The sequence below is a fragment of the Ixodes scapularis genome, unplaced genomic scaffold, assembly GCF_016920785.2.
Source record: "Ixodes scapularis isolate PalLabHiFi unplaced genomic scaffold, ASM1692078v2 PGA_scaffold12__126_contigs__length_90152505, whole genome shotgun sequence".
Classification (NCBI taxonomy): Eukaryota; Metazoa; Arthropoda; class Arachnida; order Ixodida; family Ixodidae; genus Ixodes; species Ixodes scapularis.
This window is the reverse complement of record NW_024609838.1, coordinates 90,002,196-90,018,189: the sequence shown is the minus strand read 5'-3', so window position 1 is coordinate 90,018,189 and position 15,994 is coordinate 90,002,196. Positions and strand designations below refer to the sequence as shown.

Here is a 15,994-nt window from a genome sequence, read left to right as displayed (position 1 = left end):
AGCTCTTAGGTGCCCGTTTCCGGCTTGAGCGGCGTCGCCGTCGGCATCACCCCGCAGTGCATTATGGGAAATGTCCCATAATGCACCGCGCGGGGAGGAGGAGGAGGGAGGACGAGGGGGAGGGTAGGAGGAGGAAAAGGAGGAAGAGGGTGGAGGGTAGGAGGAGGAAGGGGGAGGGAGGAGGAGGAGGAGTGGAGGGGAGGAGCTTGAAGGATGAGCGGAGGAGGAGGTGAACGAGGAGGACGAAGAGGAGGGGAGGAGGAGTAGCAGGGAGGATGAGGACGGGAGGAGGGGGGTATACCCTCCCCCAGTACCCTTCCCTTCTCCTCAAAAGCTGCGCTCCAATTCGGCGTTACAGGGTGTTGTAAACGTCTTTCATTTATTTTTGCTTTTGGTTTCTCTTGATGCTTTATGGACATCGTTATCCGTGGAATCTGGCCAACACGTCGGAAGTCAATTCTTCGAAGGTCAACACGTCAAAGGAAAACTCGTCGAATAGGCCAACTTGTCACCGGTCCATTTGCAGAAAGGGAAACTGGCCAAAAGGTGCAACCTGCTGAAGGTCAATTTGTCGAATTGGGTCTTCAAGGAGAAGGTCTTTTTACTGTTGTCTTTCCTTGTTTTTTAAATCTTTCATCGATATATGTATCTTGTTTCCTTTGTACCGATTGTCTGCAAGTGAACGCAGCTCTTAGAACAAGTAGAAAGCTCCGAGGACGCATTTTCAAAACGCTTCACTAAGGCCGATTCACACTGGACGTACAACGCATTCAAGGACCATTCCCAAAGTGGCGTCTCCTTACGTTACGTTATGAGCACCTACGATGAGCTATGACTGTGGCTTACCGCGACAACCAAGGACACGAGGCCCGTCGTGACGTAACGTAAGCAGTTGAGCTCGGTGCAACTTTACGTAATGAATTTTTCCGGGCGCTTACGTAGGACCAACGTTACTAGAACCCTCAGTTGGGAAACTTACCGTTAAAACCTGGGCCGCTGGCGTCCACCGAGACCGAGCTAAGTACAACAGCGCCACTCTTTATCTTTTGACTTTACTGTGGTCACCTTGAGCTTTTAGAAAGCATGTTCTTGCGTAAAAACAGCGGAAAAAACTCTTTTTGTAGGAACTTTTATTGGAGTTCAGAACAAAATGAAGGGCGCGTGATGTTTTTTTTTTAAATCTTTAGTTTCCTAGGTTTTGCGGCACAATTAATATTATTTTTGTACAACCATGCCTTAGTAGTGATTTCAGGTAGGGCATGCCGACCTAGGCTCATCATAATTTCGGTAGTTATACGCGGCGCGTCCGCTTAGGAGACGGGGGTGGCACCCCCTGAAACGTCCCTTCCACCGTATCTGTTTCGGCGCCAAAATGACCGATTAAAGGGATACTACAACACTGATTCACTCTGTGAGGCTTCACAACATTGACTCTATGCCTAAATGCGTGCCCTGTAAATTGTAATACCAGTCTGCAACGTCAACACGTATTATACATATGTTTTGGGCTATTTTAGCGCAGTGCTCGATGCCATGAATTCTAAAAAAACTCGCTCTGTCTGACATATATTTTTGTACATTTAATTGTAAAACGTTCCAAACTTTTTTATTCTGTCCAACGCTAAGCAATATTTGCTCCTATAATCGAGCGCGAAGAGAAAACGCATTTGCGTTTTCCCATAGGAAGAGATTACCGGAAGTCAAATTTAGACTACTTGCTGTCTGCTTCAAAATGCAACAGAAACTAACGCCAGCTGAGCCTCTAGCGTCTATTGTAATAACTCAATGAAATTACATACTCTACCGGAAGCGTACTGGGGTACCAAATAATGTGGCGCCCTCGTGGTACCAATTCCCATTGAATGAGGTGCATACCGCCCAATCTGGTTGCGACGTAGACAGGGTGCTCGTGGCGCGAGCTACCGCCGCAATGCTGCTGCGATCTCAGCGAAAGTGTCCCTGTCGAGAATATATTGATTTCCTTCTTTGATTGAGAGAAACGTTGGGGGGGGGGGGGGGGGGGGGGGGGTTTCGCCACCTCGTTCGAGACATGCGCCTGAATAACGAGAGCGACTTTTTACATTATTTCAGAACGACGCGGTAAAGTTGTGTATCTCACTATATTCCGTTTCATACTTAAAATACAACGCTGTCAAAGCAACTGGCACGAGAGCGTGGCTCCAAGTATGGTTTTGTTTGCGCGAGAACACGTGCAAATAATCAACGAGATCAAGCCCCATGCTCGCTGCAGCAGCTTTCACAACGTTGCACACTAAGTATGAAACAGTATAGTGTACCAAACCAGCCGCGCACAGACAAACTGCTGTTTTGTGCAGGTTTGTCCAGCTGCTTGCTCTGGTGGGCCTGAACATAAGAAAGAAACGACTCCCTGTTGGAAGCCGATCCCTCCAGATGGGCGGCTATGAATCACGCTCTGGTTAAAATTGACACTTTAATTTCAAGAATCTTGATTATATTCAGGGCATTCTGCACATGCAATCGCGGACATGAGCTCCAGCACTAAATTCTCAGAAAAAATCGTAAGGGTGCAGGCGAGCTGGTGAATATTGTAACCATGTTGAATTAACCTGAGACTGGGGTAGAGAAGAAGCATCAAAACGTAGAAGGGACAGAAAGTAGGGACGTCGTCCTGTCTATTTTCTGTCCCTTCTACGTTTTGATGTTTCTTCTCTACCCTAGTCTCAGATTAATTCAACATGACTAAATTCTCGTTTTGCTATTCCCGCGGTTCTAAAAAGCTTCGATATCTGTTTACAAATGATTGTCCCCAGCATAGCATACTTCTTGGCCCGACGCTCCGAGGCAGTGACCTAGCGGACCCGGCCGCTTCTTTGAAGAAAGGTATGGTGGTTGCATCGGCGGTGGCACTGGAGCCACCTGCGGAGACGACGCCGGATCAGCTGGCTCCAACTGGGAAGGACTGGGCAACTGGCCGTTCCACTCCTGTGCTAGCAGCACCTCACATGTATGTGTTGGTCGGAGCTCACCGTCGAAGTAGTTCTAGGAAGAAAACAGGCCTATTTCTGCACTGCACTTTGAACACTTCAAACAGGTGGCTTCAAGATAACAAACTTACATTGTCTAGGTGGGCATAACTACTGTCCTCAGTGAAGTCTCCAGCAGCTGGGCCGCCGTGCGTCATCTCGCCCAATACCGCTGCAGCCACAGCTGGTTCTTGACTCCCGGCCGTTCCGCCCAGTTTTTTTTTTCTTTTTTTGCACTGGTCGAGGAATTCTGCAGGAGTTATTTCTGTAATAAAATAGTGGTTGTTTGCGCGAGTTGGTTTGTCATCTTATGCAATCTTGTGCGCAGCAAGGACGAGGACAAAAGGGCGAACAGGACACAACAAGGCGCCTTGTTGTGTCCTGTTCACCCTTTTAGGCCCGTTGACACTCTTGCAACCGAGTACGACCGAGAGAGACAAGGCAGGTTTTTAAGCCTCTTGCGACGTCTTAGGACCAGCTCCGCTGCAGCGCATCCGGTCCTAAGAGGTCGCAAGAGGATTAAAAACCGGTCTGGTCTCTTTCGGTCGTACTCGGTTGCAAGAGTGTGAACGGACCTTTCGTCCTTGTCCTTACCGCGCACAAGATTGCATAAGAGTCTTGCAATAGAATGCAAAATTGTCGCTATGCGTGATTGCAAATTTTATCGAATGAGTAGGGGTGTGCGAATATTGGCAATTTTCTATCAAATTTAATATGACAATATATATATTTGATTTGTGTCGTTAATCGTGATTTTATAACGTTTCTAATATTTTTCGAATAATTTCCCACTAGTTGACTGTGGCTTTCAATGCATAGGAACTGCGCACTTCTCGTCCACTTCACGCTTAAAGGCCGACGACCAGACGCGAGATTCTGCAAGGCAGAAGATCCTCCTCACCATGGGGGAGAAGGAAACAGGCAAAGGTGGACAGGGTAGAAAGGGTGAGAGGAGGAAGCGGGGGAAAAGTGGAAAGTACGAACTGGTCGTCGGTCTTCAAAGGGGTATTCACACGAGGTCTTTGAAGGAGTATTCGCGCGCATCCCACGACGAAAACGTCAGGCTTTGCGATGTGCAAAAGCCTCGCGTTTTCATGTCGTGATGCGCGCGTACCGGGGAGAAATCCCCGGGATTTCTCTCTCGTGTGAATGTTAAAGGGTTATCCAGACGAAGGAGAACTCCGCGGACGTATGTCGTGACGTCAACAACCCGGGAAACTCCGTCCCCGGCTCTGCCGCCCACCTGCGGAGCTTTCGTGCTGACAGTACGAAGCTTCCGCGCCTCCGCCACGGAGGAGAACGGCGCCGCGAGGCGTCAAAAAGGGATGACGTATGTCTCACGTGATGCGCGCTCCGCGGAGGAAAGGGGGGGATTTCTCCCTCGTGTAGATACCCCATAATAGCCGATTCACACGACGGACTGATCCGCGGACGGATTGATCACGTGACGACATATCCGCGGTTCGTCCGTCTCCCAAGCGCATCCACACGAGGGAGACGACGAGCAGACGCCAGTGAGGACGGACCGAACCTGTTCGCAGCCCACAGTGCCGCGAAACTCCAACATCGCACAGTAGCACCGTTGTCCAAGAGAGAAATCGACGGTTTCTACCGCGATAAAGAATCGTACGCCGCTGCTACGTACAGATCGAGAACAAAACACCGGGACAGGCTTCGCGCGAAGCGCCACTAACTTTACTAACCCAAAGCATGACAGTGACACAGGCATGATCCTGCCCGAGAAAGCTTCGGCGTAGACGCGACGAACTTCTGGGCTCGCGGAGGGGCGTTTGGAGATGCCTTCACGCACTCCGCGCTCGTGCACAACACTCAAGCTCACCACATCCACAAAAGAGGGCTTGCTCGGTGAAATCCTGATTGGACGTGCAAGAATTATCGCGACGTGCTAAACGAGTTTTGACGGGAGCTTCTTGACACGGACCCGGAGGAGCACCGGAACCTGCGTCGCGTCAGCCGGACAAAGTTTCTGGAGTTTCTCTCACGCGTGGAACCAAGAATCGTACGACAAAATGAACCAACAAACGCACAAAACGCAACGACGCGCCATTTTTGTTTTGAACGACCAGAAGCAAAATACCAAGAAAACCATGTACCGTTGCCAGACTAAATTCTTTCCAAGTCAGTCTGCCGCCAAACGTCCGCGAGTGAAAAAGGCGCTCGACTTTATCAGTCCGCGCCTCCGCGGAGGAGGCGCGGATCGCAGGAATCGGTGACGTGCCGGTCACGTGGTACACGGTCCGCGGACGAAAATCGCGATTTGGTCCGTCGTGTGAATCGGCTATAAGGGGTAATCACACGAGGGAGAAATCCCGGAGATTTCTCCCCAGCGCGCGCGCATCACGGGACGAAAACGCGAGGCTTTTGCACATTGCAAAGCCTGACGTTTTCGTCGCGGGATGCGCGTGCCATGGGGAAATCCCCGGAATTTCAACCTCGTGTGAATACCCTTTTATAAGTACGGCCAACCATTGTTGTGGAAACGCGCACGACACGTGCCACGAGCGCCGCCATTTGCTTCCAAGGGCCGCTCGAGACACGAGCCTCGTGCACTGGCGCATTTGACGCTACTTGAAAGCTATAGGAGGTATTCACTGGACGCCATATTTGAGGGCGATGTTTAGAGCGCATGCCCAGAACGAGCTCACATTTATAGCCTGCTAAGACCGGCCACCTTGATGGTGCTAAATGCACGCTCCAAAAAGACTGCGGAAGCTCGCCGTCAGCACGCGCTCAGCAGCAGCGCACACGGATATGGCCGCCAGTGAATACTCCCCATAGGGAGTATTCACTGGCGGCCATATATGTGTGCGTGGTTGCTGAGCGCGTGCTGACGACGAGCTTCCACAGTTATTTCGCAACGTGCATTCCACACCATCAAGATTGCCGGTCTTAGCAGGCTATTAGTGTAAGCTCGTTCTGAGCATGCGCTCTAAGGCCCGCTTCAGACGGAGCAATTTCACCCAGCAACTTGACGTCGCAGCACCAGCAACAATGGCCGCCCGCGTTCAAACGCAGCAACCGAATTGCTCCGACTTGCCATCATCATAATTAAATTTCATTCTTTTTTTACTATTTAGACGCCCAGCTACGAGTTAAAAACGCGTTCTTATATCTTTGAACGGCGTTGAGAATACTAACTAATTTTTCTGAAACTGTTTATTTCCGAAAACGATCCATTCCAAACCAGAACTACGTCTTTAGCTGTCATCATCACCACCACAGGGGTGTCACGTGAAAATATCGCGTCTCCGATTGGCTGCAGCCGCTTCAACCGTCTTCGAATTACTCCGAGTTGCTCGCTTGTTCGAGCCGGACACGATCTCAGCAATTCGCGTTGATCTAGGGAAAGCTAGGGAACAACCAGCCAGCAACCTCAAAATTGCTGGAAAAGTGGCCCCGTCTGAAGCGGGCCTAAACAGCACCCACAAGTATGGCGTCCAGTGAATAGACCCTATACTAAAGACAAACACAGGCACATCGAGGGACTTTATAGCGAGTTCGTTTCACACGCACTGGCACCGTTCGAGTTCTCTCCCAGAATGCATCGCACTCACTGAGTGTTGCACGGAAAACTGGACTCAAGCGAACTCGCCAAATGCACCGAGTGCAGAAGACTGATGCTGTCGCCATCTATGTTGTAGAAAAGGCACCGACTTCAAACCGAAACTAGTGCCTTTCTGTTCCGAGTGATGCGTGGGAATGCGAGAATGCAGTCGCTACCAACGTTTATCTACAAACGTTGGCAACTGCAACCTGTAGTTCATAGTTGCGATGTCTTCAAGCAGCTCGGCTGCCGTAGGGATAGTTACAGACGGCGTAAATTTCCGCAACCAGCTGTACAAATTTCTGGTTGCGATCTTTCAATCCTTATAACCGTTTACACTGAAGAAAACTGATGATGCTGTCCGAGCAGAAGCTTGATCCGTTTGAGCATGGTATTATGCGTGAACCACTGAAAGGGTAGGGCTTAAAACTAGCCTGTTGGAATATCCAGCAAAACTTTTCGTGGGACTTTCGATTTCGATCGTCATTATAGGTGGATTAGATATTAGCCTTGGTGAGGGCGTCGAGAACGAGAGCTTTCTCGAACAAAATACGACGGGGCAAGTTAGCTGCGTAGGTAAATGTTAAACATGATGATGTTGCCCAATCCTCGGGTAAAGTGACCATCTTTAGCTTTCTCTGATGCTTATTGGGCAGTCAGAGGTTTCTGCTGGGGGAGTTTTATCGACAAATGTTAAATTTTTCACCCGCACACGGATGGTGATCGACATCTCGGGGGCCGCTGTTGCGTTTGTTTTGAGCATTTCTTTACAGACTGGTATATTTCAGCCTTTGTACGGCAACAGAGCGATTTAAAACCTGCAAATAAATCACGGGTTGTCAATTGCTTCCTTCCTGAAATAGCAGACGCTCACAATTCAAGCTCGCGTTTGATTTCGTTGCCCGCGGGACGCGATTTCTATCAGAAAATCTACTTTTTTCCCTTTCGGTTCCGCGACACATCGTAGCAGACGAACCCTCGTCGTCTGCTCCCGCTCCTCATCGGCCCCGCCGGAGCGAGGCATGACGGGATTGCATTTTGGCGCACTCCCGATTTTCTCGGTGCAGCGAGTGCATGCACGCGTGGGGTGTCAGCGCTGAAACGAACTCGGAGAGTGCAACCACTCGTGGAGCGCCAGCCGAAACGAACCCGTTCCACGGTGCGAGTGGGCACGCGTGGGCACGAGTGCCGTGAAAGTGAAGCAATAAAAGCGGCTCGGCGAGCCCCCCACCGGCTCCAGATCTACAAGCGGCACAGAGATTGCGCGCTTCTCGCGAGGGAAACAAGAATCCGCTCGGCGAGCGAGCGCCGCTATTTGCCAGGATTAGTCCCCAGAACCCGAAACTGTTTTTGGCTTTCAACGGTTTCAGCCAATCTAGAACAGTGATGCCAACCGTAGGGATTTGTCCCTACGCGTAGGGACTTTTGGTGTTCTAGAGCGCTTTGTGGGGAAGTAGGGACGTCTTATAGCGAGTTCGTTTCACGGCACTCGTGCCCACGCGTGCCCACTCGCAGCGTGGAACGGGTTCGTTTCGGCCGGCGCTCCACGAGTGGTTGCACTCTCCGAGTTCGTTTCAGCGCTGACACCCCACGCGTGCATGCACTCGCTGCACCGAGAAAATCGGGAGTGCGCCAAAATGCAATCCCGTCATGCCTCGCTCCGGCGGGGCCGGCGAGGAGCGGGAGCAGACGACGAGGGTTCGTCTGCCACGATGTGTCGCGGAACCGAAAGGAAAAAAAGTAGATTTTCTGATAGAAATCGCGTCCCGCGGGCAACGAAATCAAACGCGAGCTTGAATTGTGAGCGTCTGCTATTTCACGAAGGAAGCAATCGACAACCCGTGATTTATTTGCAGGTTTTAAATCGCTCTGTTGCCGTACAAACGCTGAAATATACCAGTGTGTAAAGAAATGCTCAGAACAAACGCAACAGCGGCCCCCGAGATGTCTATCACCATCCGGTGTGCGGGTGAAAAATTTAACATTATTCGATAAAACTCCCCCAGCAGAAACCTCTGACTGCCCAATAAGCAGCAGAGAAAGCTAAAGATGGTGACTTTACCCGAGGATTGGGTAACATCATCATGTTTAACATTTACCTACGCAGCTAACTTGCCCCGTCGTATTTTGTTCGAGAAAGCTCTCGTTCTCGACGCCTTCACCAAGGCTAATATCTAATCCACAATGACGATCCAAATCGAAAGTCCCAGTTTTGCTGGATATTCCAACAGGCTAGTTTTAAGCCGTACCCTTTCAGTCGTTCACGCATAATACCATGCTCAAACGGATCAAGCTTCTGCTCGGACAGCATCATCAGTTTTCTTCAGTGTAAACGGTTATAAGGATTGAAAGATCGCAACCAGTTGCTTTGTGGACAGCTGGTTGCGGAAATTTACGCCGTCTGTAACTATCTCTACGGCAGCCGAGCTGCTTGAAGACATCGCAACTATAAACTACAGGTTGCAGTTGCCAACGTTTGTAGATAAACGTTGGTAGCGACTGCATTCTCGCATTCCCACGCATCACTCGGAACAGAAAGGCGCTAGTTTCGGTTTGAAGTCGGTACCTTTTCTACCACATAGATGGCGGCAGCATCAGTCTTCTGCACTCGGTGCATTTGGCGAGTTCGTTTGAGTCCAGTTTTCCGTGCAACACTCTGTGAGTGCGATGCATTCTGGGAGAGAACTCGAACGGTGCCAGTGCGTGTGAAACGAACTCGCTATTATCTAGGTTTCACAGAGGTTTCATGTCGGCGTAGGGACTTTTCGTTAGTTCAAGTGTGTGCGTTTTGCCGCCGTGTTTACTGCTGTTAGTTGTTTTTTTTCTCTTTACAAGTTTTGCGTTACATACGGCAACAATCATCTTCGGCCTGTTCTCCAGCTAGCCAATCCCCAACGCATTTTGTGTCATTCTTTGCGCTAGGGCAGCCAGGGGGTCACCCTTTTCGGAAGTTGATTGAGGAACGGAAACTCTAAGGCAGGGCTTGTTATTTTGACGTCATTTCCGCCGTCGAGTTGGTCAAGTCATGGCGATACAAAGGTGGCTGCGGTGTAGAAGCCGTGGAACTTCGAAAGGGTGGAAGTGGGGGGCAGCATTGGACAGATGGACGTAATCAGAAAACTGCTGCAATTAACCAGACTTCTTTTTTTGGAGGGGGGGGGGGGGGGGTATGTATTCTTGCTCTCTGTGCATTATGTGGGCCATAATTTATGCCATGCTAAATATGCACACACTAACTTTTTTTCAAGCGTTTTATTACTTTTTTGATGGAACCCCTAGGCTGGTGGTCCTCCAGACACAATGCTGTGACACTTGCGTCGGCTGTTGCAGGTAGTTCCGACGCAATGAATGCAACCTGCGTGGATGCCTCGCATGCACCAGTGAACAGGGCGCAGGCAATCATCAGGACCCCTTCGCTCTGGGCTTGCGGTGTCTTTTGAGTCTGAGTTGAGACCTGCATAAAATTGATGGCATGTTACAATTTTCCGAAAAGAGAAAAAGGTGTTTTCTATGTTATCTTAACCTAGAACACCAGCTACACGGCGCTTCAAGAAGCCCTAACCAGTCACACCAAGACACTGAGGCCCTCACAAGGCTCACCTACAGTGACAGCATTCCTGGGAAACTATGTGAAACTGAATGAATGTTTATTGTGGCAAACGAGAAGGGAACTACCATCGCAGGCTTTTATGATTGGGAGAAGACAGCAGCGGGCATTGGGCCTGACAAGATTCTTTACCGCCTGGGGGACTTCAGCTACGAAGTGGCGCCTGACAAAACCCAGCTTTTTTCTTGTGGCCCTTTGCAGCCCGAGGTAATCCACATCATGTTTCCCAATTTGTTTCACGCTCGATAGGACTGTAAATGTTTCCTGTTCCAGATTACTTTTAAGTGCACCATTCTTTTGTTTTACTTGGTTTTGTTTTGTGTTGCATCGGGCAATGCGCTTTTTAAAGGAGGCAGTAGAGGCTGCTCGACACATTAGCACTTCACTGCAGTGCGCTGCGTTGTTCCCTGCTACAATAACTTGTGCTAGGGAAATTGACGTGCATCCAAACACAGTCGTGTGCAGTCAAACACCAATAGAAAACCATAAAGGAGCGACTTGCCCAGACAACTCTGTGACGGAAAAGCTATGTGCCCTGCATCGCTGCTCCCATCCACTCATCTCGCAACATGGCCGCAGCTGAGCACAAGTCGATGTCGACCACGCCGAACTTGTGTGATGTGCTGAGAGACCTATTCTTTGAGTGCGTTTGGGGTTACATTGCTCATTCAGACAATAACGCAAACTGGGCCCATGTAGCACGAGGGCCTGCTGCGATGTACTTGTACCTACATTCCCGACGGAGGCGAACCTCCCACGAGTGGGTTCGCTTTCTGCTCCCCATTGGCTCGACGCAACGAGCCACAGGCTGGCGTCGATGCGCTTATGCTCAATTGCCGGACGCTCGGTTATCATAGCAGCTCGTTGAGAGGAAATGCACTGCTAAACGCAGCGCAACACAGTGCAGTCAAAGGCAAATGTGTGAACCGGGCTTAAAGGTGTACTAAAGAGGATACTGAGATTGTTTGTTCTGGGTGATAACTCGCTCTAAGCATCCTAAAATTCCATAAAATTTGCCGATGCAACAAACGATAAAGCAGTTACTTACTGCTTTATCATTTGTCATTCGTGAAAATATGTCTGTTCTGCCTTTTAGCTCTTAAACCAGAGAAGCACCGATCCTGCGGTTTTTTCGATAATCTCCAAACCTTGAGTGGGCACCTGCTTGGTATTTTACGGTAGTACAGGAGAATCTACCTCAACTCCTTGCAGCTTTCTAGGTTCATTATTCTCCTCGGTGCCTTCAGGTTCCTCCAGCGGGGGTGTGGCTGCTGGTGCTAGAGAAGGTGGTGCGTCCATGGTGGCCGCAGGTGGTGTAGCTTGTGGCACGTTCGGCGAGGATGTTGAGGAGTGGGCGAGATTTACAACAGTTGTTGCGGCTGTTCTCCGCTTCATCATTCTAAGAAGAAAAATTCACACCGTCACTTCCCCAATTAATCACTGTGCAGGCTGGCATTGAATAGTTTTCAAACAGTTGCAAGCAGCAATGTCTGCCTCAAACTGACGTAGCACGCACAGACTGAGGCGCGGCAGTAGAAGTGCTTTAGATTACTGCAATCTCATCATCTCATTCACAGCCAACAGGTATCATGAATATGCTCCCCCCCTCTCCCTCTCGGGCTTCGGCAAAATACCAAAACAAAGATGCAACAAATCCCTTAAGAGGAGAATAAACAGACTCGATTTTTGTTCCGCATGCAAATTTGTGTTTTTGCTGTACACTTTGCACGTTTGATTACTCCAAGAATGGCTACATGCACTGCTATTTAGAAGCATCCACCACTCATGGTGCGCTCTTAGCTACCTCGTTTGCGCGAGCTCACTGAGCTGTTCTTTTTTGCCCAAACTCTCGTGCAAGCCAAGCTGTGTGCGGAAACTTTGTGGGACCGCGACCTCTCAAAGCTTCCGAGTGCCGTCCGGCGATCCCCGCCCCATTCCCATGTTAATTTTTGGAGCTCTCTGAGGAGCCGTGGCCACCAGACATTAGCCTCATTTACATAAAAATGAAAGCCGTTTACAATTCCCTGTAACGCCGGTTAGAGCGCAGCTCTTGAGGAGGAAGATGGAAGCGTACTGAGGGATAGGTGACTCCTTGAGGTCACGTGACCTCATGGGGTCACGTGACCTCAGGGGCTCACGTGACCTTTGGGGGTCACGTGACCTCGGGGGTCACGTGACCTGAAGGGTCACATGACCTTAGGGGGTCACGTGACTTCTGGGGGTCACGTGACCTAAGGGGGTCACGTGACCTCAAGGCGGTCACGTGACTTCAGGGGGTCGCGTGACTCCTGGGGGTCACGTGACCTCAAGGCGGTCACGTGACTTCTGGGTGTCACGTGACCTCGGGGGGTCACGTGACCTCGCGGTTACGCCGACGGCGACGGCGCTCAAGCCGGAAACGGGCCCCTAAGAGCTGCGCTCTAAAAGCGACTTCAGCGCATCGACTCCACTCGTTCTTCGAACGAAGCCGACGCGGCAACGTTTACATGAATGTGCACCAAGCCCTACACGAAGGTGGCACCACGCCGTGTCAAAGCTCGAAGTTATGCTCTTCCGGAACCAGCCACACCACGTTTTCCGGTGCGTCGCATGTGGAGTCCTTTCGACGCATTCAGTGAACGTAAATATTGTGCCCGCTGTCTTTGGTGCTGTAAAAAGAAGTTACGAGACGGAACAAACATCAAAACCCAAGGCGTTTAGGGCTCCAGGCCGGGCTGCCGGGTCACCCTGGACCAGAGGCGACGTGTGTGCGCACGCTTTGAGGAAGCCTCCGCGCTTCGCCGTGCCAGACCTCGCCGCGATCGCGACCGGACCAACCGGACCCCCGAGTCCGAAAGGCTCCTGCGCAGCCAGGAACGGCACCGAGGTAGGAGCCGCTCGTTCTGTGCTACCATGCAGTGCTCTACAGTGCTCGAAGCTCTCGGTGTCGTTCGTGCTTGCGCCTAAGCCTTTGGGACCCTTTGGGACGCGCAAGTCGAGCTTCGCAAGGCTTGGACGGGGGCCGCCTTTACCGAGCAGCTCCGCTATATTCCGCTTACTTATGATGGCAATAAAAGCTCGTGTTTGTTCTCGGGAAAAAATTGCCGGCGACCATACGGGACCGCTCTCCGCGCCGCCAACGAGGTTGGCCGCCGCCATGCTCTCAGCTGTTCACTCGCTCCCGCAGCGAACGCCTTCCCATAATCCTCCCCGTTCCAAAATGCGATGCGACCTCCGTTTACATGGGCTGAATGAATGCGCACTCACCATCTCGATCCACCTCTGTCTGGCGGCTTGAATGCGATGCGCTTTCTTAGCGCATTATGCCGTTTACATGACCGCATTGAATGCGACAACTGGATTCGATGCGACTAAGTCGCATTCATGTAAACGCGGCTATTGTCCCGTGACCTCTCTTAAGAGGGGCGGGTTCGACCCTCAGTTTGTGCACCTCTGTTCTAGCGGTAGCGCCTTTGCCAGCAGCCGAATCGGTGACACGAACCATCGCGCAAACCGAAAGACAAATTCTTGGGGAAGGGGGGGGGGGGGGGGGGGGGGGGGGGGCACCCAAACAGCTAGTTAAAAAAGAAAGAGCCTATTTCGCGGAGTTCTCACCTTTCATAGCGTACAGCCTTATCTTCCGGAAGCACGGACCGCTTACGGTACACGTCCGGAAATATCGTCGGCACGTACGACGGTGAGGACACATCCTTGGACGGCGCACCTCCAACGAAATGGACGCTGCATATCTTCGTGTGCCGAGTGGGCTTCCACTTTGTTCCGTCGGCACTGAAATATGCAGACGTCAGTGACAAAAGAAAAACAAAACCGCAGAACGCGAGACGGCAGAGAGAGCGACGGCAGACACGATCGCGCGGGAACCCTGCTTACTTCTTTCGTCGCACGGCCGTGATCCACTGCTGCCGCTGCCCGACGAAGCACGGACGAGTTGAAAAACGGTGAAACGTCGTCCCCGTGGGGCACGACGTGTACCTGTTGGTACAACCGACCACGCAGCAATTCATGATACGAATTATCAGTGCGTTAACGACGCAGGAGCGAAACGCGGCGGCCGGATTGGAATGGCGGCCATGGCGGCGGCGAAACGTAGTGATTTCCGTCTGTTCGGATTCTCGTCAACTGTCTTGTCTGACGGCCGCGCGGCGGCGCGCCGGTCGCGTACCACATGGGATGGGCATCATTTGAGAGCAGGGAAGCGGTGAGCAAGGTAGAATTTGAGGATAGGTTGAGGCTAATGGACGGGGAGCAATGGGCACGAAAGGTTTTCAGCTATTTATACATGAGGAGTGTAGACACCAAGTGGAGACAGCGCACTAGGAAATTAAGAGGAAAGTTTTTGGGCTATAGCGAAGATACGGAAGAGCAAGTCTCAGTTAAGAAGAAAGTTAAGGCCACAGAAAGAGATCGGTGGCTAGAGGGAATGCAGACAAAGACGGCTCTGGAAAGCTATAGATTAAACAAAAGAGTTATTGCCAAAGAAAGCATTTATGACAATTCTAGGGGAAGCTCATTGCTGTTTGAGGCAAGAACGGGTGTTCTGCGAACCAGAACATACAGAGTGAAGTACCAGGAAATTGATACAGTGTGCACTGCTTGTGGAGAGGAGGACGAGACGGCTGAGCACTTGATACTCTACTGTAAAGGGCTTCACCCTATGCCTACTGAAGACAACATAGATTTAATAAAGTCATTGGGTTTTAGAGACAGCGAAGGGAGAGTGGATTTCAAGACTGTAGAGATTACCAAGCAAAGATTAAGTGAATGGTGGCAGAAATCGAGAGAAAACTAGGTATTTTCTTATTCACTGATGGCAAGGGGGTTTCATAGCCTCACTTTCTTTGCACTGCGGAGTGAATATAGATTTCACATTTAAATAATCTAAGCTTAAATGGTAAAACAAAATGGCTAGGTAGCGTAAGCTACCGCCCGATCCAAAGGGCTCAGCCGTATTCATCCATCCATCCATCCAACTTAAATGGTCAAATAAAATGGCTAGGTGCCGCAAGCTACCGCCCAATCAAAAAGGCTCAGCCGGATTCATTTATTTACTTATCAATCTACTAATCTGCGGCGCAATTTTGGCGTATTTTTTCTTTTTGTTTTGCATAAAGACAAATACAGGGACTTTTTTTGTCTGATTTGGGGACATGTAGGAATTATTGAGGGCCTGTGTAGGGTTTTTCCAACGAGGTAGAGGGGCTTAGAGCGATAAACCGGGGTTCCGGTCTGCACTCGAAAGTGACCCCCATAAGGAGGCTGCCATTGTACGCAAATTTGACCACACGTCACATGACCAAACCAAATACGTGACGTCACAGGAAAGATGGCAGCGCCCATGCAGCGGCTGGCCCCAGCTGGGCCGGAGCTTGTCGGATGCTTTGTTGGTTGTCGTTCGTCTCGGCGAGTTGATTTCAGACGCGGAAGCTGTCATATGAGGCCGGTCGAAAGCGAGTTCAGAGTTCAGCGTGGTGTTTGACGTAGGTATAACGTGAAAATACGGAGAAACGGTGTGCATTTCGCTGGTGACCGACCGGGATATTGCCACGGGAGAGACAATCTGACCTACGTTGCTCGGACCCCGGATTGATTCGGATACCGCTAGGATAAAATTTAAGGCGACGTTTCTGTGCTCTCGTTGACCATCGGAATCTTCGAGGTTTGCAGTGAAGCGTGTGCAATATATTTGGATACACAGTTTAGCGACCGAAATTGCCTGAGTCGTGCTTGGCGGTGTGCAATCGCGGTGCAGCTTCGATCAAATGACGGAGGGCTCACTTCGGTTGTGCGGCGCACCGGCCTTGAAGCTGGTAGTTCCCG

At 50.7% G+C, this 15,994-nt stretch overlaps 1 protein-coding gene and 1 long non-coding RNA gene across 3 annotated transcripts; both read right to left on the bottom strand.

The window, feature by feature from the left end:
* Nucleotides 1-2,700: 2,700 nt before the first annotated feature.
* LOC121835293 lies at nucleotides 2,701-4,995 on the bottom strand. Of its 2 annotated transcripts, none has more exons than XR_006077536.1 (3): nucleotides 4,948-4,995; nucleotides 3,098-3,270; nucleotides 2,701-3,021 (listed from the first exon to the last, which is right to left on the bottom strand). It is a non-coding gene; the product is annotated as an uncharacterized LOC121835293 (long non-coding RNA). The 2 variants fall into 2 exon arrangements; XR_006077537.1 differs by lacking the exon at nucleotides 4,948-4,995 and adding an exon at nucleotides 4,709-4,749.
* Nucleotides 4,996-9,801: 4,806 nt separating this feature from the next.
* LOC121835292 (peroxynitrite isomerase THAP4-like) lies at nucleotides 9,802-14,292 on the bottom strand. Its single transcript, XM_042289302.1, has 4 exons — nucleotides 14,048-14,292; nucleotides 13,772-13,945; nucleotides 11,375-11,576; nucleotides 9,802-10,024 (listed from the first exon to the last, which is right to left on the bottom strand). The coding sequence occupies exons 1-4, from the start codon at nucleotides 14,179-14,181 to the stop codon at nucleotides 9,803-9,805; spliced, it is 732 nt and encodes a 243-aa protein (XP_042145236.1). The 5' UTR covers nucleotides 14,182-14,292; the 3' UTR covers nucleotide 9,802.
* Between the last annotated feature and the right edge of the window lie 1,702 nt (nucleotides 14,293-15,994).

What these genes read in the sequence shown, in the direction of transcription:
- LOC121835292 (XM_042289302.1), bottom strand. Translation starts at nt 14,181, where the DNA reads ATGAATTGCTGCGTGGTCGGTTGTACCAACAGGTACACGTCGTGCCCC. An exon ending in ACGGCCGTGCGACGAAAGAA is followed by an intron (nt 13,946 to 14,047) that starts GTAAGCAGGGTT and finishes TGCATATTTCAG; the next exon opens with TGCCGACGGAACAAAGTGGA. An exon ending in AAGGCTGTACGCTATGAAAG is followed by an intron (nt 11,577 to 13,771) that starts GTGAGAACTCCG and finishes TTTTCTTCTTAG; the next exon opens with AATGATGAAGCGGAGAACAG.